The 26,332-nt window shown below is 37.5% G+C and overlaps 1 protein-coding gene across 1 annotated transcript in view; it reads left to right on the top strand.

Annotated features, from left to right (window-relative positions):
* Positions 1 to 26,114, top strand: part of LOC125346854 (eIF5-mimic protein 1) — a 57,361-nt gene extending 31,247 nt beyond the window's left edge. The window contains exons 5-12 of the mRNA XM_048339744.1: positions 2,916 to 2,981; positions 5,129 to 5,264; positions 9,954 to 10,063; positions 14,496 to 14,666; positions 16,739 to 16,885; positions 18,128 to 18,266; positions 24,834 to 24,956; positions 25,654 to 26,114. Coding sequence (XP_048195701.1) covers positions 2,916 to 2,981; positions 5,129 to 5,264; positions 9,954 to 10,063; positions 14,496 to 14,666; positions 16,739 to 16,885; positions 18,128 to 18,266; positions 24,834 to 24,956; positions 25,654 to 25,682 — 921 coding nt within the window. The 3' untranslated portion in view covers positions 25,683 to 26,114. The remainder of the gene's footprint in view (positions 1 to 2,915; positions 2,982 to 5,128; positions 5,265 to 9,953; positions 10,064 to 14,495; positions 14,667 to 16,738; positions 16,886 to 18,127; positions 18,267 to 24,833; positions 24,957 to 25,653) is intronic.
* Positions 26,115 to 26,332: the final 218 nt, after the last annotated feature.

Below are 26,332 nucleotides of genomic sequence, written 5' to 3'. Positions count from 1 at the left end.
AGATTCTTACCTCCAATTAACCACTCAAAAGTCAGAAGTGTAGCTATGCCTCAAAGTGGTAGAGCACTGGCCTTGAGCAAAAGAACTCAGACAGTGCCCAAGCTCTGAGTTCAAACCCTAGGACCAAAAAATAAGTGCATCAAGACAGCGTCAAGCAAACTATGAGTATTATTTTGCTTATATTAGTTTAGTGAAAATTAAGAAATAATTATTCCTAATAAGAGTCAGAAAGTAGTTAGCATGTAAAATAGAACAACTTAGTAAGGCTAATCATGCATTTGTTACAGATAGGTAGACAAGACATTATGTGTTCCTGTTCTGATTCTATTACTGACTCTTCTTAAAAGTTAACTTAAAGGGGCTGGGAATATGGCCTAGTGGTAGAGTTGCTTGCCTCGTATACAAGAATCCCTGGGTTCGATTCCTCAGCATCACACATATAGAAAAGGCCAGAAGGGGCACTGTGGCTCAGTGGTAGAGTGCTGCTTGAGCAAAAATAAAAAGAAGAAGAAGCCAGGGACAGTGCTCAGGTCCTGAGTTCAAGATCCAGGACTGGCAAAAAAAAAAATTAAAGGTACAGTATAAGGTATCTGCATATCTGGAATTAGAACAATGAAAAATCCTTGTGAATTATGCTTATTTTTAAGGGGGTGGAGGGGAGAGGCTGAATCCTTCCTGTAACCCTAACTACTCAGGAGGCTATGATCTGAGGATCGCAGTTTGAAGCCAGCCTGGGTAGAAAAGACTTAAGACTCTTACCTTCAATTAACCACAAAAAAAAGGGCCAGAAGTGGAGCTGTGGCTCAAGTAGTACCAACCTTGATCACAAAAGTTGACAGACTGCACTCGGGCCCAGAGTTCAAGCCCCAGGACTGGCAAAAAAAAAAAAAAAAAAGAAAGAAAAAAAGGAAGTCAGTAGTTATTACCAGCTAAACTACTAAGGTAAGCCCCAAGGAAACAATTGTTAACACATATTTGAGTAAATGAGATGAAAAGCCATGGGAATTAACCACAGGTAAGTGGCTGAACCTTTGATGGTAAAACCTCTTGTTTGTGGATAGATATTAAAACATCTGAGGCCTACTAAGCTAGGTAATTTGGGATATGAAACTTAACCATTTAACCATTAGAATATTTTTTAAATTGCATACTATTTTAGCAAATATATATATATATCCCTTTTTACATATGAAAACTGTTTGACAGATTTAAAACACGAAGGAAATCGTTTATAAATGGAACAGAAGATTCCACATAGGTTTGAATGAGTCAGACTCTAACCTATCCTCTAAAAATTTTTGCTTCTGTAACGGTTATAAATACCCTGAGGTGCAGAAGAATATTGCATTCAAATGCTTAAGATGACCCACTCAACTGCATAAGGACAGGACAGTTCACAAAAGTAGTAATTTCTAAGTTGAAATTTCTGCTCTGATGCCTGCTAGCAGTTTCCTCATTGGGCAAATAATAATGCCTCTTCCATTTCCCATGGAATATTTTCAAGACTAAATGAATGCAATTACAAGGGAATTCCAATGAAAAATGAAGATAAGGTCTGTAAGAAATTCAGTACAAATTCTGATGAATGTAAATAATAATGGAGTATGTGGTTATTTTGCTTATTTGGTCTTAGTGGTATTTAGACTCAGGACCTTTCATTTGTTTAGAAAGTACAATTGCACTATGCCTCTGGCTCATCTTTTAAAAAGACTTTAATTTTTTATATAGAATGGTAGTTGAAGAAGGCACATTTGATATTTTCTACTTTAAAAATTACTGAATATTTACAGATTGATAGAAAATCTAGCCAATGGCTTGCCTAATCAGAAAGAAATTAAGTGGAAGAGGATATTGGAGCTAGAGATGAATTTTATAAGCTAGATTAGTTTATTTGCTTTCTAGTTAGACTTTTACCTTTGGAGCTCTGTTTCTGAATAAACAGAGCTATACTTCCTACTAATGATAATTTTATGGAATATGTGAGTTCTAGTATTAAACTGGAGCTCAAATTTGTAGGATTTAATGACAATTTTATTTTTCTTATAGCTGTCAATTCTCTGGGCTACTAACCTATAATTTTTGTTTGTTTGTTTGTTTGTTTGTTTATTTGCCAGTCCTGAGCTTTGGACTCAGGGCCTGAGCACTGTCCTGGCTTCTTTTTGCTCAAGGCTAGCACTCTGCCACTTGAGCCACGGCACCACTTCTGGCCATTTTCTGTATATGTGGTGCTGGGGAATTGAACCCAGGACCTCATGTATACAAGGCGAGCACTGTTGCCACTAGGCCATATCCCCAGCCCCCTAACCTATCATTTTCACCCTTAAGCTAGATTGTAATTCATTAAGTAATATGGTAAAAAAAAAAATGAGTGTATCATGTGAATATAAGAAAGGAACTACATTCTGACAATGTTTCCACAGCTATTAAAGATAATTAATATTTACTATATCTTTGTTTAATTAAAAACATAATTTCACTTCAAAACAGTCTAGAATCTGATGGGCAGCAGCAACCCTGCTTCAGAGTTCTAAGTGGATTGTGGAGACTAGTAATCCTTCATTACCATCAAACGCTAATGGTTTTTTGCTCATCTGACAAAAACATGTTTGCTATTCCCTAGAGAATAATCTGCCCTAAACTTTGTCCTCTTCCGAAAGTCGTGTTATTATATATTTCCAATCTCTTCATCTTGCAGATTAAAAAAATCCTCTTCATTTTATTTCCACCAATATTCATTTAGCTTTCTCAACCTATTTTGTCTTTGAATGAATTTGATTTATCCTAATGTGGGTGTTTATTCTTTACCTAGTATGTAGTTACTCTTGTGTAATATAATTGTAGGTAGTTCTGTAATTCCTTTGATCGCTTTTGAAATTGTTTATATACTGTATTTAACAATTCAATTTTATGTTTAGGTCTTCAATAAACTCATCAGGAGATACAAGTATTTGGAAAAGGCATTTGAAGATGAGATGAAAAAGGTAAACATTCAAACATAATGTTTTCCTGTTTATACTGACAGAATAAAAGAAGTTAAAGTTTGTACAGAAGGGGGAAAAACGTGCATACACAATGGTGTCCAGATGTGCTGAAACACACTGGCTTTTTAATAAATGTTTGTTGAGTCAAGAATTCGCTGACAGGGTTAATAGATAAAGCATGAGATATTTGAGTATTTGGGACTTTTTTTTCATTAATGTTTAAAACAGTGTTCTTTGTTCAATGAGAGTAATTTCACAAATTGTGATCTCTAATGTCACAAAGATTAGCATGAAAACTAGAGATCCCAGATACAGAAGAAAAATAAATACATTGTGTCGCTTAGTGAGAGGGATCTATTTTGAGAAATGAATCATTAGGTAATTTCATCATTGTGTAAGCATCACAGAATGTATTTATACAAACCTAGATGGCGTGACTACACTTAAGCTATATTATAATCATATGAGAACATTATTGTGTGCATCATCCACGAATGGGCCAATGTCATTTTAACACACACTAGTGTGTGTTTAAAAAAAAAATCCAACAACTTGTTTTAATAAGTTATAAAGTCTGTGTGAGAGCAGCTAACAAGCAGTGATATCCTTTAACTTTATGGCTGCAATGCAGCAAAGCAGTAAGAAAAATAGCAGTAAAATAGCTGTGTATACCTTACCACCTTACCTAGCTGTGGGAACCAATAAGGTAACATATGGTGATTGACAGCCATTGGTCTCTAATAAGTCCCCAAATCAACAGTAGCCAAGTTCAGCTTTTCAGTAAAGTGCAGTAGTAACTTGTTCCAGCTTTGTGTGTTGCTTTGCCATTGTTTCTATACACTTGCCTAAGTTTAAAAAAAAAAAAAAAGACCACATGAAGAAATCTGCCTTAACACAGACTTCTTTGCTACTTTATTAACCCTGCCAAAGTGATTCTGTGTTTAATATTGAAGAATGCATTAAAATAACTTTTTAAGGGGCTGGGGATGTAGCCTAGTGGCAAGAGTGCCTGCCTCGGATACACGAGGCCCTAGGTTCGATTCCCCAGCACCACATATACAGAAAACGGCCAGAAGCGGCGCTGTGGCTCAAGTGGCAGAGTGCTAACCTTGAGCGGGAAGAAGCCAGGGACAGTGCTCAGGCCCTGAGTCCAAGGCCCAGGACTGGCCAAAAAAAAAAAAAAAAAAAAAAAAAAAAAAAAACCAATAAAATAACTTTTTAAAATTATATAATTTCACTGTTCCACTTACAAGAATTTTTCAGCCCTGATATATAATACTATATGATCCAGGAAATAGCATGTGTGAATCTCAATATTTTTAGAACATTAAGAGCTTAGGAGATTCCATGGGTGCCATTGACTCATGCCTGTAACCTTAACTGCTCAAGAGGCTGAGATCTGATGATCAGAGCTTAGAAGCCAGCTCAGTAAGAAAGTACATAGGACTCTCCAAGATTTTCTCAGCAAAACAGAAAGAAATGGAGGTATGGGTCAGACACCAGCCTTGGGTGAAAAATCTAAGGGACAGTGCCCAGGCCCTGAGTTCAAGCCCCAGTACTAGCAACAAAGAAAATCAATGAAAGATGAACTTAGGACCTGATTTCTTCTCCCTCAGTACTCTTGCTTTGAACACTGTTTTATGCTATGAGCTCAGGAAAGAATGTATTACCAGAAGCTTAGCATGGACTCCTATCCATCTTATTTGTTTTTTACTTTGTTTGCTATAAAAAGTTCTATTCTACCCCCAGGAAAATGGGTTGGGTATGCAGAGGATAGACAAGTTGCTCACCCAGAGTGAAACAGTGTGAAAGTATATTCAGAAAACATTTATGTTCATGTGTGTGTGCTTATACTTTTATCATGCGTGAATTTTTTATCTGTATATACACTGTTCTCCACATGTCTCTTTGTGCCACCAATTCTGATACTTACAAGTGTGTGTGAATTAACTTAGAGGAAAGGCCTGATAATTTGATTTTCCGTGGTGTCTGTTTATACTTGCATATGCACGTGTTCAGTGTTAAAGAACTAGGCTCTGCATGAGGCCTTTTGCTTTTGCATAAGTTGGCTTAGATGTACATTCTTCTTGTTACTTCCTACTCGGTCCCTTGCTTTATAGTCATGGTTTCTTCTGTTTGACCCACAGCTTCTCCTCTTCCTTAAAGCCTTTTCTGAAGCAGAGCAGACAAAGTTGGCAATGCTGTCTGGGATCCTGCTGGGCAATGGCACCCTTCCTGCCACCATCCTCACCAGCCTTTTCACCGACAGCTTAGTCAAAGAAGGTAATTGTGTCCAATGGAAACAGAAAAGGGAAGCCATGGAAATAGATATATACCTCTTTCTCAGCATCCTCTATTGCTTGTTCAGAGAAACAGACAAACAGGCAGGTAGGGAGGCGGTTTAACATAAAAAGAGTGTGCATATACATTGAAGGAAATTAAAAGAAAAATATGCACCACTATGGAGTCACTTAGAGTCTATTTATAAACTAAGACCTTAAGCTGATGACTCAGTCCCTATGTTGGATACTCTGAAATTAAACAGATCCAAACCATTTCTCTCAGCAGAAGTGTTGATGGAAATCTTTGGACAATGTTCCATTGTGCGGGAATGTTTTGTGCAAAATAACTTTTTAAAAATCTTTTAAAATGTCCCTCAGATAGAACCATCCTTCTAAAGTGTTCCCTCTCAAGATCTGGGCAATACTCCTTAATGTTCATTTTGGGCATACTTTACAAACATTCATTCTTGGCCTAGCACCGGTGTCTCATGCCTGTAATCCTAGCTATTCAGAGGCTAAGAGCTGAGGATTAATTACTGTTGGAAGCCAGTCTGGGTAGAATAGTTCGTAAGACTCTTTATCTCCATATTAACCACCAAAAACCAGAAGTGGAGCTGTGGCTTAAAGTAGTAGAGCACAAGCTTTAAACATAAAAGCTCAGGGACAATGTCCAGGCAATTAGTTCAAGCCCCATTACAAAAACAAAAATACAAAAAAAAAAAGATATTCAGTCTTTAAGAAATTATCTTTAAAATTCTTTCTACTGCTACATTAGAAAGAGCTTCGTCTTAATTTTAAGGCATTATAAGTTTGACGGGCATGCATATAATGACTTAGTTATAGAATAAAACAACAGTAGGCTGTTTTCTTGTAGGAGGATAATGATATTCAAATTAGAATATAACACAAAACACAGTTTTATTTTCCTCAAAAATAAAAGATCCTTTGTGAGAACATCTGTTTCTTCTGAGCACTTAAAAAATTTTCCTCCCACACATATATAAAGTCCTAGCCTCATTCATGCCTGTTATGAAAGAAGATATAGTTTTCTTATAACTAATGGGGTAAAAAAGTAAATCAACGATCAGATGATATTGTTCAGACATTGTAGTGTTTGGCTTAAAATAGCTCAGATTTATGACAGTCCAGATTCTGTTCATGTGAGTGTGTCCTTAAGATTGAGATATTTGGAAGTGCTTTTCTGAAGAGAATTTATGGTGACTTATGCATCCCACTTATATTTTTCAGCCATTTTGCACACAGAAAAACAACATAGAATTTAACATTTGAACATTAATGATAATTGTATCATCTAAGCTGTCATAAAAAAATTACCTTTCTCATTTTATTAAAAACACAAGTAATACTTGCACCTTCCTTTGAAACATATCCCAAGATTAGTTTTTTGGGTGAACAAATAAGTAGCTGTGTGATAAAGTCAACATAGTAAATATTAACAGTTGTAGAAACTACATAGTTTTAGGAGATTTCATTATTCAACTTTTCTGTATGATCAGAAATTTTTATAGTAAAACAGGGAAGGGAGAAATGCTTTTGCAATGGATGTGACACAGTGCCTCCTTGAAATATATTTTTTTGCTCTGCCATCTTTATAAAAACTAGAGGGTAAAATTCTCACTTCCTGACCTAAGGGCTAAGACATTATAACTGTCCTCCACTACCCATCCAGGAAATGTCCAAGAGGGTCATCTTACTAAATAGAAGGATACTGACTACAAAAAAGTTTCCCAAACTGCACCAGGATCCAATTCCCATGTAAACTGATAGACTTAAACCTATGCTGAGTACTAGTTTCAAGCATAAACCTTCATTTTTCTTACTTACTAAACAGATGACAGCATAGTGTTAGACTGAATTACATTATATTACTGAATTATATTACATTTCATTTCGATTTTCTGAAGTAATGATGATGCTAAAAATGTTGGCTGGGATATTGTATAGTGGTAGAGTACCTAAAATAGTATATCTAAGAGTTCTGGGTTTTATCCCCACAATGACTAAAAAAAATTTTTTTTGTTAAAAACTTATTTCCAGCTTATAGTGCATGTCTTATTATCAAAGCCAGAATTTTTTACCTAGTTCTTGTGTTTATTTAGGTGAAGAAAGTTTGGCAAATTTGGTGGCTTTGTAAATTATAGATCTGTTGAATGATTTTGCTTGCCAGTAACTGGAAGCTATGAGTCAAATTGATATAAAAGCATATATATTTCTCCTGTAACAATACATATAAAAGTAGGGCAGACTTCATGGTGATTAGTAGTATCATTCAGAATTCAAGTGGTTTACTGCATTATCATTTGTGGCATGAACTCTATCCCAAGGATTGTCCCCTACTATTGTGTCTGCTGGTATAATTATAGTACATGTTTCTTTTCTGTTTGAGTACAGAAGCACTGCTCTTAAATACAGGATGATTTTCTATCTTCATCAACTGGTTGACTGGCCCAAATCACATCATCAGAATAGGCCTGGTAATACTACTCTTTAAAGGGATAGAATGGGTTGCAAGAGTTTAGTCATGAGATCAAAGTTAATCATACATAAGGAGGTGATGCCAGCACTCAGACCAATCAGATGTTAACTCACCAAGGATTCTCTTAGAACGGCAGCAAGGAGAATAAATAGAAGGTGCTTAAGTCACTAACAATGATGAAAACTTCAATTCACAAAGACAGTTAAATATTTCCAACTATATCATATCTCTTAAGCAAATATATCACAAATTTATAAATTTTTGATTGTTCACAGAACCATTTACTGTCTGCTTTTGATTTTTAAATAAATCATAATGTAATTGTAGTTATGTGATTGAGTGGTTTCCTGATTAACACAGCTACATAAATAAAACTACTTAGAAATCCACAGAAGAGTTTAACGTAAAACTACCCTTGGTATCTTTGTAAGCTTAACTCAAGAATTTTAATTTTTTTTGTTATTATAAACTCAGGTACCAAGATTCCTTTCAAATACTTTTCCAGGAGAAATGTGAAGTAAATTGTGCATATTTGTATATAGCTATGCTTATTATACATTCCTACTTATCTTCCTTTGCTGACATCATTTTCAACAAATTAGTTGTCATGTTGTATCTCATGGACTATGCTTGTGCTTCAGAGTCACCTTTGCTCTTTGTTTCTTTTCACAAATAGGACATTGTGTTTGTTAGTACTTAAAGTCTGAGTTTTAAACGGCTTATTAGACCTTTCCTCAGCACCGGTAGCTTTTCTAGACCTGCACCCTTCACTATGAATTCATATATTTTCCAATTCTAATTTGGGCTTTTCAGTATTTACTCTTATAGTGTAAATGTGAGAATCCATCCCAGCCATCCCAGGAGATCACACAGAGACAGTCACATACAGGAGGAGATTTATAACGAGGTTTACTGGTGAAACCATCTTCCTATGAAAGAGGGAGAAATATGGCACCTTTCCAGGTGGTAGCTTGTAACACCAAGGCTAGTGGTGGGAAGTACTCTCTATGTGAGCAGCTAGGTCTAGGCAGAGAGTAGGAGTGCCCACCTATCCTGGAAGGAGTTCTAGGGCAGGGTGGAGTTCAGGTCTGAGTGAGGGGCCTTCTGCTGATGCAGCTGGGGGCTACAAGCTGCTCCTGGAAATGTAGTGAAGGGCTGAGGACCTGACATGGAGGAAATGCTAACAGTAAGGCTGTCATAAAGAGGCTAATTGGACTGGCACATCTGTCCCAAGCCTTTCACAAAGATGTTTGGAATCAGTTTTTGACCAAATCTTTGAATTATCCATATTTCTTGGGTATGATTTCCATCATCTCAGTAAAACTTTTGGTGCTAAGTGCCAGAGGTCTCCTGTATCTCATTTTTGCATTTTAGTAAAACCAACATAACAGATGAAATATCTACAACCTTAACATCAGCATGAGCTTTAATCGTGGTCTGCCATTTTTTGACATGGAACACGTTTTATCATAGGTAAGGTCCATGCTACGAAAGCTAATGAGGCAGTTAGTATTTTCCCTGAAATTCCCAGTAATTACCTTGAGTGTTCTAAGTTCAACTTCATTGTTCTGCAGATCATCAAGGTTCACCTCAAAAACCCAAAACTTGGAATCATCAGATACAATTTTGGTTTCTGAATCATTGTGACTAGCTTTTCCCAATGTTTCTCATACTGAATACAGCTGATGCTTTTACTTTATGCCAGTCTTTCTGAGAAAAATGGATCTACCACTGTCTTTCTGGGTCCATTTTCTATCAGCTTTTGTAAGGTACTTTTCTTATGAGCAACCATTATGATGCTGCTCAGAAAGCCAAAAGAGCAGATGAGTATTGCAAACATAAAATACTGATGCACCACAGAATGAAATTTAGACAAAAGTAAAGGCAGTAACTATTTATTTGATCAGAGGAAAAGTAAATACATAAGCAGCTAACAATTAAAGCAGGTTGGAATCAGAAGTTCAGTTTCACAAAATATTGTAACTTTTTCCCCCTTCTTGTCACACATACTCTTTGAAGCAATGAAGCAAGGACTGTGCCAACAGGTCTGCCATTTTTCCTTTTTACCAAACCATTTACCCATTTCAGGAAACTTGTAAGAAATGTTGCCTTGTACATCATCACAAGTGGTTTTGCTCCTATAAGGAATGAAATTCTGTTCTTTGTTTTATTTTGTGGTTGTTGTCCCCATAGGCATTGCAGCCTCCTTTGCTGTCAAGCTGTTCAAAGCCTGGATGGCAGAAAAAGACGCCAACTCTGTTACCTCCTCTCTGAGAAAAGCCAACTTAGACAAGAGGCTGCTCGTAAGTGTTTTCTTGCCTTAGGTTTTATGTGTGATGGTTTCGTTGTGGCCTTGACAAGAGCCTGAGATGACAGAGCCTCTACTACCTGAAATTGTGTTCCTCTCTCTTTTGCGTGCTTGAAAGAAACTAATTCCATTGTAATTTTTAGGAGGTAAATGGCCCAAAATGCTTACATAATCATACCAATCATAGGTAAAAATAGATTTTGAAAGCTGGTTACCCATGGCTCCCTCTTGCTACTAAGGAAGTTGATGTCTAAGGGTACCAGTTTGAAGCCCAGCCCAGCAAGAAAGACTGTGAGACTCAGCTCCATTAAGCCAGAGGTGAAGCTGTGACTCAAGTAGTAGACAGCTAAACTTGAGCAAAAATGCTCAAGCCCTGAGTTCAAGCTCTGTGACTGACAAAAAAAAAAACAACTTCCTTTTATAGCCATTCACTCATAAGCAAACCTAAAATTTTAATGTGATCTAAAAAATGTCCCATTAATTTCAAATAGAGATTAAGATTAGTAGTAGAGTAAGATTAGATTAGTAGTCTAATCTCTATTGATATTTGTATGAGTTAGACTATACTGTTCTCAAACACATGGTAAGTAGTTAGTTGACAACACAAGTATAAACAAGATTTCTCTGGGGGCTGGGAATATGGCCTAGTGGCAAGAGTGCTTGCCTCGTATACATGAGGCCCTGGGTTTGATTCCTCAGCACCACATATACAGAAAATAGCCAGAAGTGGCACTGTGGCTCAAGTGGCAGAGTGCTAGCCTTGAGCAAAAAAGAAGCCAGGGACAGTGCTCAGGCCCTGAGTTCACGGCCTAGGACTGGCCAAAAAAAAAAATAGATTTCTCTGAAAAAAAATTTTTTTTAATTTATTTTTGTGCTAGTCACGGGACTTGCACTCTGGGCCTGGGTGCTATTCCTGACATTTTTTGCTCCAAGCTAGTGCTCTACCATTTAAGCCACAGCTCTACTCTCAACCTTACATAGAGTGTCATCGACTTTCCTGCTCAGGCTGTCTTTAAACCCCAATCTTCAGATCTCATCCTCCTGAGTAGCTAGGAGTATAGGTGTGATCAACTAGCCCCCAACCCTGGAAATTCTTAAACAATTGAAGAAAGCAAACTAGTTATAGTTCATTTGAAGTCTTGATGATCACAACTGCTGATTATTATTTCTCCCATTTTTGTACTTCTCAAAGAAAATTATTTTCTTCTTATAATTGCTATTTCTCCCTACAGTGTTTTTCTGTGCAGATAACAAACATTTCTCAATGCAGAATTACTTTTTATAATTCTAAGACAAAGTCTAAAGTCAAAATGCCCCTAGCAACTTCTCCCTATTACTTAAAATAGCCCTATCTGTGCCGTTAAAGTGTTTATATCATGATAAAGAAGAAAAATGAATAAACCTGGAATCTAATTCATTTCTGCTAATGAGAATAATTTTATTTCAGTATATATTTATTGAGGATTTATTGTTGTGGGCATGATCTTAGAAGAAGCTATGGGGCCAGAAGCAAACAAAATAGAAAAGTACCCTGCCCAGGTCTGGTGGACTTAGTGAAAACCCTTGTACAGAGGAACTCAAGAAAGAGTCTTAAAGGAGAAAAGAATAATTTTCTAGGGAAGGTGAAAATTCATATGGAGGGAACATATTTCTTGCCCATGAGGGTGTGAGTGGAATAACTATGTATCTTAGCTAGGCTCAATTGGATTCTATAGATATTTGAGTTCAAGACCCCATCTGAGGCATTCTATAATCAGCGAGGATAAGAACAGAGAAGGACAGAATGAAAGCCATCAAGTGCAATGAAGACTTACCTTCTGTTGGACAAAGACATTGACAAGCAAGGGGTGGTAAATTCAGTTCACTGAGTAGCTACTTGTGTACCCTGCTCACCCTGCAGATAGCAAGGAAGGGCTTGATGTAGTATTATGTTGACAAAGCAAAGGTAAGTGATTGGGAACAAGGATAGAATCTATTTCAACTTGCCACAAGACTCAATTATTTCTTTTTTTCTTCTTATTATTAAGTAGCTATACAAAGGGGCTTCAATTTCAGAATTCAGGTTATGAATACAATATAGCTTCACTGATGTTACGCTATGTTATTCTTTCCCATCTTTCCCCATCATCTTGAGCCTTTTTATTTTTTTGTCAAACTGATGTACAGAGAGGTTACAGTTTCATACGGTAGGCATTGGATACATTTCTTGTACTGTTTGTTACCTTCTCCCTCATTCACCCCTACCCCTTTCCCTCACCCCCCATGAGTTGTTCAGTTGGTTTACACCAAACAGTTTTGCAAGTATTGCTTTTGTACCCGTTTGTCTTTTTATTCTGTGTCTCTCGATTTTGGTATTCCCTTTCACTTTCCTAGTTCTAATACCACTATACACAGTTTCCAATGTACTCAGGTGAGATACAGTGATAGTGCAGGTACAACCACAGGAAGGGGATACAAGAGGATCATCAACGATAGAAGCTATGGTTTCAAATGGCATGTTGAAAGTAATTACAACAGTGATATAACAGTCATTTCCATCACATGGAGTTCATTTCACTTAGCATCATCTTATATGAGACTTAATTCTACCATCTAGAAAAATTTCTTTACACAGTTGTTATAAGGAAAGAACTAATACCATCTTGATTCGTGAAAGAAACTATGTAAAATTGAATAACTTTCCTCTCCTAAATTTGGAAGATCTTAAGTGATAAGCGAAATATTAGTTACAAAGTGTCAGTCTGGTATAAAATGTTTAACACAAATTCAGGTTTGGTAGGTGCTCTCACTAACCCTGATCTGACATTTTGAAACATATGAATTAAGATGATTAAAAGATGGGGATTACTGAATTAGGTATTAGCAAAGAAGCTGCTGGCTGTATGCATTGCACATCTCCACTGAAATTTATATTGGAGTCATACTGCCTTTAGCTCTATATATGCAGATATAACCAATACTAAGTTTAGGTATATTTCTTTAGACTTGACAGCAGCTTGAAAAAATGTGAAAGCTTTGAAAAGTGCCTTAATTTCTTAGTTGGGTGTTGAACTCACACAGGATTAGATCATGACTAAGTGTTACTGAGATTCTGCCAAACCGTGTAGGGCAAAATGAAGTGAAATAAAAATACAAAAGCAGCTCTGGTGTTTTGCTCTTTTCTTAAAAGTAAAAAGTTCCATCAAAATTATATAATCAACTGAAAAGTTTCTTAAGTTGAGTTTAGTTTGTTAGGTCTTACCATGAATTTGAGAACAGCCATCAGTAGTAGATATGACAGATTTTCTTCATTGCTCCTCAATTCATATTTCTGAATAATCACGACATTTGCTCAGAATCAGAATAAAGATTGAGAAGAAAATGGTTATGTTATTCTGTATTGTCCTCTATCCTTTTCAACATCACTAAAATTGACTTGTCTAAAGGAAACAGTATAAATCTTTAGTGATTTCAGTATTCTTTCCAGATTAAAGTATTAAAATAGTATTCAGTTATTTACGTTTCTTTTAGGAGGCAAGCACTCTTGCCACTAGGCCATAGTCCCAGCCCTTTACTGTTGGACCTGGGTAACTGCAACCATAGTCAGGACATGGGGGATGCAGAGGCGAGTGGACCAATGCATATTTTATTTCAGGAGGGCCAGGGTTTATATACTGTATTAGGGATAGGGTCGAATGAAGTTCAAACAGAAAGATATACATTGCAGGACAAGACTTATCTAAACATGGTTACATCTGCCAATACATCATAGGATAGATTTACCTAAGCATGGTTACATCTGTTAATACATTATAGGATTAGACCGGTCAAGGCAAGGCTACATTTATCTCCTAAATGCTTGTTTACACTAAGTTAACTATCTTACCATAAAACTCCCCACAGACAACAAAACCCTCTCCTCGTGTTAATGTGTAAATAAATTTTCCAAGGACCTCTCTTATCAGGGGAGGAATGTCTCATGATCAATTGGTTTCTTTTAGCCATCAAACACAGAACATTCCTTAACGGAATTTTCCCCTATTAGTTTGTTAATGGGCTTCGGAAAGTTAGTGCTGAGGCCGAGTCCTCCACAGATCAGAGAATCATTCTCCCACACTTTACGTTTCTTTTAGCAAATTAACCTCTGTACTTACACATGCAATCATTGATTAAAGTAAAAGAAAGAGGAACTGGTAGATCAAAATGAATAAAGTGAAGCTATCTGAGCTATCTGATCTAAGTTGCTGACAATTCTCTTTCTGAAATGGCTTGTTATAAAAGGTGTAAAATTCTCTAGATACATTAGAGATCTATTCTTCTGAAAACATGACCTTGTTATTCTCTTCCAAATATGGGATGTCTTAAGTGACATGTTAAATATGAAAGCTCTATCCTTTATGCCTTGAAGTTTGCTTTTAATTTAAGAGTCTTTCCCCTTTTCGTCTCAGGAACTCTTTCCAGTGAACAGACAGAGCGTGGATCATTTTGCTAAGTACTTCACTGATGCAGGGCTGAAGGAGCTCTCAGATTTTCTACGAGTTCAGCAGTCCCTGGGCACCAGGAAGGAGCTGCAGAAGGAACTCCAGGAGCGTCTGTCTCAGGAATGCCCAATCAAGGAGGTAGGAGACCACAGGCAGACACCCCTGCAACACACACCAGAGAAGGGATAGGGAAGTCACTCCATTTTAAACAGCTTGACCTGGGTTCTAATCTCAGTATAATAGAAACATACACTCACATGGACATGGATGTGCATATATACACATATACATGGACATGGATATATATATGCACACACACAAATGAGAATTAATTGTATAGATCATATGCCATAAGCTCTCCTTCCCTTAATAATTCCTTCCATGTAGCAACTACCCTTATGTTTGCTGCTATAAACCTTATTCCTCGGTTTCTATCATTTAAATTAACTTACTAATTTCAGAATCTATTTTACTGCATTTTAGAGCATTCCACAAATTAATGGGTGATTTTGCCATGCTGTTGTACTGTACATTTATTTGACCTTCCACAATCAGAACACCCCGTAGTACCTATTTTTTTCTATTTTGTTGTAGATTGTCTAACCTGATTAAATATTTTATTAGTGTTTGGAATCCATATTAGAGTCAGTCACTTAGTATGGTTATGTAGATTTTATTTGTTTTTATTCTTTGTGACTCTGGGGATTAAACCCAAGGCTTCACATATACTCAAGAACTCTAGCCCTGAGCCATAATCTCAGCCCATAGGCTTTATGTTTAAAGAAGAAAAGACTGAATTCATATCAAGAGAAAAGACCAATTGGACGTGCAACATGTTTGATACCATTCACAATAGCTGTGTATAATGTAAAAGCTACATTTATTTTATTTTACATTTATATCTATGTACATGCATAATCTAGATAACAACAGTTCCTATGACTGTAATTCTGTCTACTTTTTACATACCTGGAGAAAGCTTCCTCTTCACACTTCAAAATCAACCTTATAAGCTGAAAATTAAAAGTGGAGAATCTTTCCCCTAAATCCCTGCCCCTAGCCATTCTCTACCATGCTTGAAGCCTCTGCAAGGCTATTTTAATGCTTGAAGGCTGGAAAATTTCAGGTTGATAACCATCCACCAGATGGAGGTGTTGTAACAGCAAATACTCTCAAATCTTATGATGTTAAAGTCAACAGTACATTCAGTGACATTTCTTTGAGCCAGAGCTTGTATGTGTCTGATTTCCTATGGGCAACAAAAAGCTGTAACAAAAACCATTGTGACGGTTTGAGATGCAAGGCTGTCCTCCTTCTTTGTGTCGTCCCTCACACAGCCAGCCTGGAACTGACCTTGCCCAGCCGCTTCTCATCTCAAGGGTATTCAGCCCACTACCGCACTTTCTACTGTCCAACCTAGAAGTAATAGAAGTAGTGTCTTTTCACTTAAAAAGCACAGAAGCAGATGGAAAGAATTGTGCTACTACACAAAAATATTCTCGAAATATATGAGTTTAAAGGAAAAAAAGCACTTCAGATAAATTTGATACAAAATACATCATTAGGCAGTGCTACTTCTTATATCATGAGAATTGAGAATAAATTTAAATGTTTGTACATATTTGGAAAGGGGGAAATAATCTCCTGAGTTTAGCTGAATTGATAGTTACAAATTTTGAACATTGCCTTGCACTGTGTCATTTACCTTCCAAATTTACTTTTCATTGCAATGGAACCTGAGAGTGAGCAAAAGTAATAATTAAAGGAAAAATTGAAGAGAATAGACATTATCCAATAAGAGGTTTAAAGTTAAGACGTGGAGGTAAAAAAAAGTCACAGCTCTGATGCCGTTTTCAAGTTCTAAAAAAGCCAGATTGGCTCAATTGTCCCTGTTCTGTTAGATGGTAATAGAGTCCTCCGTGCAAAAGCACAATCTACAACACAGTTCTCTTTCATTCTAGCTATCCTGCAGCTCCTAGCTAGAGCTATACCTATTAGTTTTGGAACTAAAAATAAGTGTACTCGGAGAACATAAGCTTTTCCTTTCTTTGGTAATTTGTGATCTTTACTAGAAATGTGGGCGGAGGGGAGTGCTGAGCAGACTGTACTATTTCTTTGTATCTTCCCCAAACCTTTCTGTTGGCCAAGCAGTGAGAGGGGGAGCACCCCATCTTCCTGTTGCATTCTGACCCCCTTTCTACAAAATGCAGGTGGTGCTTTATGTCAAAGAAGAAATGAAAAGGAATGACCTCCCTGAAACAGCAGTGATTGGCCTTCTGTGGACCTGTATCATGAATGCTGTCGAGTGGAACAAGAAGGAGGAACTTGTTGCAGAGCAAGCCCTCAAGCATCTGAAGGTAAAAAGTCTTCCTAAGAAGCTGTCTCAGCTGAAGGCCACCTGAACCTCTGGAGTGTGTCAAATGATTTCTAGTTGTGACTTTCCCAGAGTCAAGCTAAACATATACTTAGTTCCTAATACTTTTCTTTTTCCGGTTTTTCCCTGCCTAAAATGTTTCAGATAGAAGAATATATGAAATATCCTGAGATGAGTTCTTGTTAAAAAATATCCCAAACTGGGTGTTGTTGACTCACACCTGTAATCCTAGTTAGATTGAGATCTAAGTAAGGATCATGGTTTGAAGGCAGCCCATGCAAGAAAGTCTGATTTTCTTATCTCCAATTAACAACCAAAAAGCTGGAAGTGGATCTATGGCCTAAGTGGTAAAGCACTAACCTTGATCAAAAAAGCTCAAAAACAATACTCAGGCCCTGAATTCAAGCCCCAAGACCAGCATTTTTTTTTTTAAATGAAAAAGCTTATCAGAGAAATTACAAAAATCATCTTACACAGTATTATATATTAAATATGACCTACCTGTTGTCATTCATTCTGTTCTATGTGACAGTTTATCAAATGTTTTTATTGTTTCCTCCTTACAAAATTATATTGAAGTGTAGAGTTAGATCCTATCTTTAATTTACACTTGAGTTGGGAAGTCAAGGTCAGAATATAATTCATAGAAATAGTCTCTACCAATTACCTGTGGCTTATACTTGTAATCTTAGCTGCTCAAGAGGGTGAGATCCATGGTTTAAAACCAACATAGGCTGAAAAGCTTATGAGAGTATTATCTCCAATTAACCAGCAGAAGCAGAGCAATAACTGCAGTGAAGTGAATCCAAGCACATTTGGTATTAAAGAAACAATAGGAACGAAGCTGCCCAGATGACCTGTGAAGAGTCTGGGGTATCTGGGGACGGAGAAGAGAGTCCCACTCTTTATGTTGATAGAGCCATACTTTGAAGTAATGAGTAGTTTAAAGATGTAATTTTTACAATATCAGTTACAAATAGTAGACATGCAGTTTTAATATAGGAACATTCTCATTTTGGGGCTCATGTTAATAAAAAAAACATGAGGGAAATCTAAAACACTCCAGTAAAAGCAATTCATTTTGGTTAGACATAGTATGATAATAGGAAGATAATAGTCCTAACTATGAACAAATGTATTTTAAGCAGACACACAGGTCATTAATATTCCACCAGTGTTGACTCCTTACACCCCAGTAATTGCATTTATTCTGTTTCTGTTCTAGCAATACGCTCCCTTGCTGGCTGTGTTCAGTTCCCAAGGCCAATCGGAGCTGATCCTCCTCCAGAAGGTTCAAGAATACTGTTATGACAACATCCACTTCATGAAAGCCTTTCAGAAGATTGTGGTTCTCTTTTATAAAGGTAGCTGTCCATCTATGTGGCTTCAACCCTTTGCTTCAGTGTTTTGGTGAGGCCCCTGAAGGGTACAGCAGGAGATTAGGGGTTTCTGTGCCAGAGGGTAAGAGTGCCCCAGAAATCATCATCTGTAAAAGTTGCAGCGAGGCCTGGTGATATGGCCTAGTGGCAAAAGAGCTTGCCTCCTATACGTGAGGCCGTGGATTCGATTCCCCAGCACCACATATACAGAAAATGGCCGCAAGTGCGCTGTGGCTCAAGTGGCAGAGTACTAGCCTTGAGCAAAAAGAAGCCAGGGACAGTGCTCAGGCCCTGAGTCCAAGACCCAGGACTGGCCCCCCCCAAAAAAAAAAAAAAGTTACAACGAAGTAACCATGTTATGCAGAGAGAAAGCACACTGCATTGGACTTTGCCTGGGAACCCAGACTAGTGAAACTCATAGGTACGTCTAACCAGGGGAAGTTGCCAAAAGACAGGGTGAGGGTAAGCTGGATATTGGAGTTGTGTTTTGTTTCGGTTTTTTTCAGAGATGGTGAAAGAATGTAATTATATAAGATAATTGGGTCTCCTTTAGCACTGGAACAATTAGCTGTAATAACAATGATTATCAAAATGCTATCTATACTATGTTCAGACCTGTTGAGGTACCGTAGAGCTGACTTAAAAATTACTGAAATAATTAGCCTTTTTCACTTGGCATTTTAGTTATTTGGCCCAGCCATTTTATCTTCCAAGGCAATGGCTATTTTTAGGCTTTCACATTTACTGTCTTCTCATTGTATTTTATAAGGCTTAGGTTGCCATGACGACTGGCACTAAAAATGAATGCTAAGGGTTTTAACTGAACTCAATCTCTGTACCTACAGCATAAAAAAAATATCATGGGATGATTTTTTTTGGTCCAGATTTATTATGTAGGCTTGTAAGGGGAGGAAGGAGCACTTAAGAGAGAGATTTTGAACATTATATAATGCTAATTAGAAGTTATATTACTAGTGTAAGTAGCATGATATCAGAATAATTAGGTTATAAAGTAATTCCAGTTAATTTTCCTTTTGGCATATTATTAGAATCAAGTTTGAATGATGCCTATGAAAGTTGGAATATTAAAAATTCACGTGATTAGTCACCATTTTAAACTAATTAAATTTATGTCCTAGGCCTGGATTCTTTTTGCTCAAAGCTAGCACTCTACCACTTCCAGCCTTTCCTGTTTATGTGGTGCTGAGGAATCAAACCCAGTGCTTCTTACATGCTAGGCAAGCACTCTACCTAAACTACATACCCAGCCCTTTTACTTCCTTTTTATAAAACAAAACAAACAGGGGCCGGGGATATGGCCTAGTGGCAAGAGTGCTTGCCTTGTATACATGAGGCCCTGAGTTCGATTCCCCAGCACCACATATACAGAAGACGGCCAGAAGTGGCGCTGTGGCTCAAGTGGCAGAGTGCTAGCCTTGAGCAAGAAGAAGCCAGGGACAGTGCTCAGGTTCTGAGTCTAAGGCCCAGGACTGGCCAAAAAAAAAAAAAAAAAAAAAATCTTGTGATAGCCCCCAGAGGAATCCCTCCAGCTGTCGTGCTCTCATCACCAGCCTGCAGTGATTTCTGTTCCCAGATGTGTGATCTGCTTTCATGATGTGCTTTTCCTTCCTGCCTTGGAGCTTTCTTCAGGCTCACTATGGTGCCTTCACCATGTATGTGTGACCTGTTTATCAAGTGGTAGAGTGCTAGCCTTGAGCAAAAAGAAGCCAGGAACTCAGGCCCTGAGTTCAAGCCCCAGGACTGGCCAAAAAAAAAAAAAGAAGAAGAAGCAAACTTGATAAACTAGTTTCTCAGCTGCAGTTTGCTTTCTTGTCATACTAGATAACCCTTCCAGCTTCTTACCAGAATTTTTCTAACCTAAGCACAGTTGAGCCTCCTTTTTCAGGAGTTACCCTAGTTCATTGTACCCTTCATTCACTAAAAAGTCAACAAACTGCTTGTTATCAGTAATGACTTATAGATGGCCTATGAAGTACTAAAATCCTTCAAATTACTCATATCTAATCGATAATAGCATCTTTCCCCTCTATGCTGCTTGTAACAGCTTCTGACAGATAGTAAAACTGAATTTGAGTTCCTGCTTCTCAGTACCAAATGCTAAGAGATAATGACCAGAAATTGAAAAATGTGGGCACGAGAAAGGGAAGAGGTCTTCTATAGGCCATTCATTAACTAGATAATCAGCTTTTAGATAACCTAAAGTTAGTGAGAGCTGTGACAAGTTTGAGCAGGCCCAAGGGAACATCTATTTTCTTCTGCTTATTTTTTAAAAGAAATTTTTCAAAAACTTAAAAATGGCAATTTATAAACATATCCTTGAGGTGCTAAAAACTAATCATTATTTTCTCGGTAATCTGATCATCTCCCACACATTTCTTTCTTTGTTTGTTTTGTTTTTTTGCCCGTCCTGGGTAGAGCTTGAACTCAGGGTCTGGGCACTGTCCTTGAGCTTTTTTGTGTTCAAGACTATAGCACTCTACCACCACTTTCACCCACAGCACCACTTCCTTACCTATGCACACACATCTTCCCAAAGATTTCCAGGACAAGAGAATATCAGAAATTTGATTATATCATTAACCATGTCCTTATAATTAATGCTATCCAGTACCATTATTTTTTAATGATTTAAAATTTTTTATACAGTGGAATAAAAGTAAATGAATTATAAGTAATGTTTATCATCAATGAAATGATGAGTAACATCATTTTACATTTAACAAAGGTTTAACTCTTTATTTCTAAAAAATCTACATTTTTATATGTTTAAGACAGTAAGAAAAGTAGCAAATCAAACCAATCAATTTCTTTTCTTTTTTTTTTGTCAGTCATGGGGCTTGAAATCAGGGCGTGGTGGGTGCTGTCCCTGAGGTTTTTTTAATTCTAGGCTGTTGCTCTATCACTTGAACCACTTCTGTACTTCGAGATTTTTGGTGGTTAACTGAAGATAAGATTCTCACAGCCCAGGCTGCCTCAGAACCATGATCCTGAGATCTCAGCCTTCTGAGTAGCTATGATTACAGGTGGAAGCCACCTGCACCTGGAATAGAACAGTCTTTAAAATCTTCTTAAAAGAAGATGAATGCTCTTCTCAGCAAATATTCCTAGAACTCTTAGGGGAAATTATCTTTCAGTTGTGTCCCTATGTGAGATATCCTCAATGTACTCTAACTTTCCTAAGTTTTAGGTCCCATAGTTTTAAACTTAATTACCTAAGCTTAATTAACTGACATTTTGGAAAACTAGAAATTCTCACCCTATTTTTATAGGTTATGTTATCTCTTTGATCCTCATAGGCTCCAGATTTTAAGCTGGAATTATATAAATTGAGAAATACTCCATTTTTCCTCATCAATTTAGTTCATTTGTATTTAATACAATGTATTAAGAATGTACTGTATGGCCAGTCTTATGTTAAATCCTGGAAATGGAATGAATCAAGTGGCATGCAACTTTCTGAATTTCAGGTATAGAAAAAAACCTCCTGATATCAACTGTCAACAAGGACTCCTTGTAGAGAATTTCTAAAGTGGTAGGATGATGGAGAGAGCAAGGGAGGGCACTCAACATGAATCTGAATCCAATGTGGAGAAGAAAAAGAGGCTTCTCAGGGGATGCAAATATTTCCATGAGACATTCACAAAGTTGGCCAAGTGGAAGGAAAGCAAACACATAATCTGAGAGAACTTTTGAGTCCACCAGTAGGGTATCTTCAGTTCTTAACTGTGCTTTCACTGGAATTTGGTATTCCTGGTAGGCACTCCTGGAAAATCTCAACAAAAACACAGTGGTCTCCAAATTTTAATGAACCTTTCTCTCCTGATTTTAAGCAGAAATTTAAAAAGAAAGAAGCTGTCTCTTTGTTCCCCAAGAGTTTCTGCCTTTGTAGATTAGACTTCTCACTAAACAGAAATTAAATTTCTTAATGGCCTGGTTGTAGAAATTTGGTCTACAGGCAAATCTATATAACTAAATTGGGTTCTTAATCTCTAAAGGCTCAGTTTTGTGCTATTTATCTGGTTAGGTAGACAGTACATTCACTTAGTATTCATTTTGTAAGTACTGTCCCTGTGGGTTTGCTAGGCAAAGGCATGGCCCTTTCTGGCCTCTGTGGGGCAATAGAGCACAAGGATCAGCTCTCGGCCTTCCCAAGGAAACCTCAGACAGGGAATATGGCCTAGTGGCAAGAGTTCTTGCCTTGTATACATGAAGCCCTGGGTTTGATTCCCCAGCACCACGTGTATAGAAAATGGCCAGAAGTGGCACTGTGGCTCAAGTAGCAGAGTGCTAGCCTTATTTTATAACAATAATTTATATATAGAGAGAGAGACATTGGGCATGCATCGTCAAAATTGTCTTACTGCTAAGGATGCCTTATCAAAGCAGTCTAGAAATTACTGGTCCAAATCACAGATATCTTAAAGACAATTGACTAGTTACATAGAACTGACTAAAAGCTCTCATTAGCTGGGTGCCAGTGGTTCACTCCTGTAATCCTAGCTACTCAAGAGGCTAAGGTTTGAATACTGAGGTTCAAAGACAACCTGGACAGAAAAATCTATGAGACTCTTTTCTCCAATTAATCACCCTGGAGCTGTGGCTCAAGTGCTAGTGCCAGCCTTCAGTGAAAAAACTAAAGGACAGCTCCCAGGCCCTGACCAATACTAGCTTAAAGGGGGAGGGGCGTCAGTAATCCATCTTAAAAGCTGAAGATGTTCAAGTGGTAGCAATTACCTAGTAAAGTAAGAGATCCTGAGTTCAAACCCTACCACCTCTACCCCTCAAAAAATCCCTAGAGTTCTTGAAAAGCTTTTACAAGGCAGTTTTGCACAGTATCAGGTAACTTCATGAGGCTGTAACTCCCTGCCTTTTTCTCCTTCCCACAACTAGCTTTGTTGGCTGGTGGAAATTTCATTGTCTCAGAAACTTCTTTCATCATTCTGAGGAGAGAATGAAAAACTGGAAATAGAAGCGGCTTAATTAAGAGACTAAAGGATAATAGTAATAAAAGTAATTCTTTCTGTAGGACTCTGTAACTCTTATTTGGCCATGAGTAAATGCAGTCTTGTTTCCTTTGCAAAAATGTAGTTTTTTTAATGACAGAGAGACAGAAAGGGAAAGGGATGGGGCACAATGATACACCCACAAGCCTAGCTTCTCAAACAGGAAATAGCCAGGTACTGGTGGCTCACACCTATAATCGTAGCTACTTAGAAAGCTGAGATCTGCGGTTCAAAGCCAGCCTGGGCAAGAAAGTCCCTGTGAGACTCTTATTTCCAGTTAACCACTCAAAAACCAGAAGTGACTCTGTGGCTCAGAGTGGCAGAGCACTGGCTTTGAGCAAAAGAGCTCATGGACAGCGCCCAGGCCCTAAATTCAAGCCCCACAACTGACCCCCCCCCCCAAAAAAAAAAAAAGGTGGAATAGGAGGATTGCTGCACAAGTCCAGGAAAAGCAAAAAGTTATCAGGACCCTTGGACCCTATTGCAAAATTGAGATGTGGTGGTGTACTCCTGTCAATCCAGCTACTCAGGAGCAAAGATGGAGGATCTCAGTCTAAAATGGCCCTAGACCAAAAGAAATTTGAAGCCTATAGGGGAACTGGAAAAACAAAGAAAAACTTTCATTTGTTAGAAATGGTTGGTAATGTTTTAAATGCAAACACTATCAAATCACTACTGTCATTTTCTCAAGTTAGAATTATATTAAACCATAAATGTGTCTGTCATTTGAGTGATTCACAAACATCATTGCATGGATTTATCAGTAATGGTAATGGATTTGACATCACGGGACAATTATATCTACTTATTATCTCTTATTATTTCCTAATCTAAAATCACAATAGGCCATTTTTATATTTCCATTTTTTTTAATATTAAGTATTCCCCATAGTATTGGGCACATGAAGACACACTTGTATTGTTTAGAGTTTGGGGTGATAGATACTTCACACTTTTTGTGGACATCTGTAGGAAATTCTGATCTCTGTTTTTCCTTTAAAGCAGTATAGAGAAAGCAGAGGGGCAGGGGAATGTGGCAGGTGGGGGGAAGGGTCTTTAGTTTAAGGAGACTGTTTGAGATTATCAAGACTCCTCTAAAACAAAATACAAACAAAAGGAATGGGGACATGGCTCACCTAGGTGAGAATTTGCAAGTACTAGCCACGTGTGTACACACACACACACACACACACACACACACACACACACACACACACGAGCATTTAGTGTATGGTACTATGTGTTTGGAATGAACCGAGATCTTCTATTCAGGAACATTGCAGATAGAAATTTATTTTTCGCCTCTTGACACAACGCTTATGGGATACAGGCCTCAGCATTGCCATCTTCTTTTTTCTACCTTCTGAGTGGCGGATTGCAAGCATGTACTGCCACGCTCAGTGTGACTTTCCTTTATAGAACTTTTAATGTTAAAAGAGATTGCTTCCCTAGTAAGTTCTAGGACCTGAGGGTTTTAAAACACAAGATTCATGGGGTAATTTTTGAAATCTTTGGTGTATGATTGCAGCTGACGTGCTGAGTGAAGAAGCAATTCTGAAGTGGTATAAAGAAGCACATGTTGCCAAGGGCAAGAGTGTTTTTCTTGACCAGATGAAGAAATTTGTTGAGTGGTTACAAAACGCAGAAGAAGGTAATCATTGCATTTTATAATTTTGATGGTCACTTAAGCAAGTACTTTTTCATATTTTAAGGGATGTCTCCCTGCCCCCCCCCATTTTTTGTGTTGTGTTTTGTTTTGTTTGCATTCTTAAATTTCACATTCTTCAAGTGCCTTCTATGTCAAACATTTTGCCTGCATCTTAGTGCTCACTTTCTGAAGCCAAGTAATAAAAAAGTCTATATACTTACCAAAAAGAAAAAAAAAAAAGGAAAGAAAATCTTTTGTTATCCATTCTAATGATTAAAAGAGTATGAGGAAGAAATAATAGGTAGAAGATAATAGGTACAAGAAAAAAAATCCATTTGGTTTAATTTTATGTGGTGGACCCTGTAGGTGTTTTTATAGCACCTTTACCAGTTAACTGGTATTTGCGATGAGAAAAGAGGGTGAAAGAATAATAGATTGATGAGAGAGAATCTAGATATGAATGAGGTGACCGACAGAATGAAAGGGTTATTCTCCATTACCATGGGTCTGTTTAGTTTTTAGGAGAACATTGCATGTGGAAGTGAAAAGGAGTAGTATGTGCTGTGTACCCTCATAAATAACAGTTTTGCCTAATATACAGTTGGTGCCCTGAAATAACAAAGTTGGAGGAGGTGCCTCGTGATCTTTTTTAAAGGTATCCTGGGGGAAATATCTGACTTCTTTCTTCCTTCTCTCCTAGAATCTGAGTCGGAAGGTGAGGAAAATTAACCAGCTCAACAAGCACAATGATTACCCTATACCACACCACACTTTTTGATTGGGAATGCTGAACCATTTGGGAAGAAAAACTTGGCTTCTGTTTTCAGAAAGGAAAAACACAATAGGATAGGCCTCCCTGTGTGGAGAGGAAATGGTTTTCATTTTCTGTTTTATTTTTAAATGGAGCCCTGAGGCATCAGCTAATACACTTGGGACTCTACCTCTCACTATATGCTAACTTAAAGCCATTCAACCAGGAGTCCAGTAGGAATCTGAAAATGAATATTCAGCAGACTCCTTTTTTTAGCGGTATTTTTCAGGTACTGTGTGGTGGATGCCCCACTGGTGTCTATTCCAGGGCCACTTTGGTAGTTGTGTATCTGCTCGTGTATGTGATTTGACAAACTCAGTTTTTTTAAAATAAATGGCTTTTTAAAAATCTGCTTACATTCCCAGAGTTTTTATTTCTTACTTTATGCTTTGCTTCTTACAGAGATGGTATTTGTCTTTAATGTTAGGTCGTTTTGTTTTCAATCTACCAAAGCTATTCTGTTCATCTGATCTTTGGTAATAAATTTCTGTTCTTTTCAGAATGAAATAGAAAATACACATGAACACTTCCATTAACACCATAATAATTACTATTAAATGGCTCCTAT

The sequence above is a fragment of the Perognathus longimembris genome, chromosome 2 (assembly GCF_023159225.1).
Source record: "Perognathus longimembris pacificus isolate PPM17 chromosome 2, ASM2315922v1, whole genome shotgun sequence".
In the NCBI taxonomy this organism is placed as follows: domain Eukaryota; kingdom Metazoa; phylum Chordata; class Mammalia; order Rodentia; family Heteromyidae; genus Perognathus; species Perognathus longimembris.
Note: the sequence above shows the minus strand (reverse complement) of the source record. Positions and strands in the feature narration are given on the sequence as shown.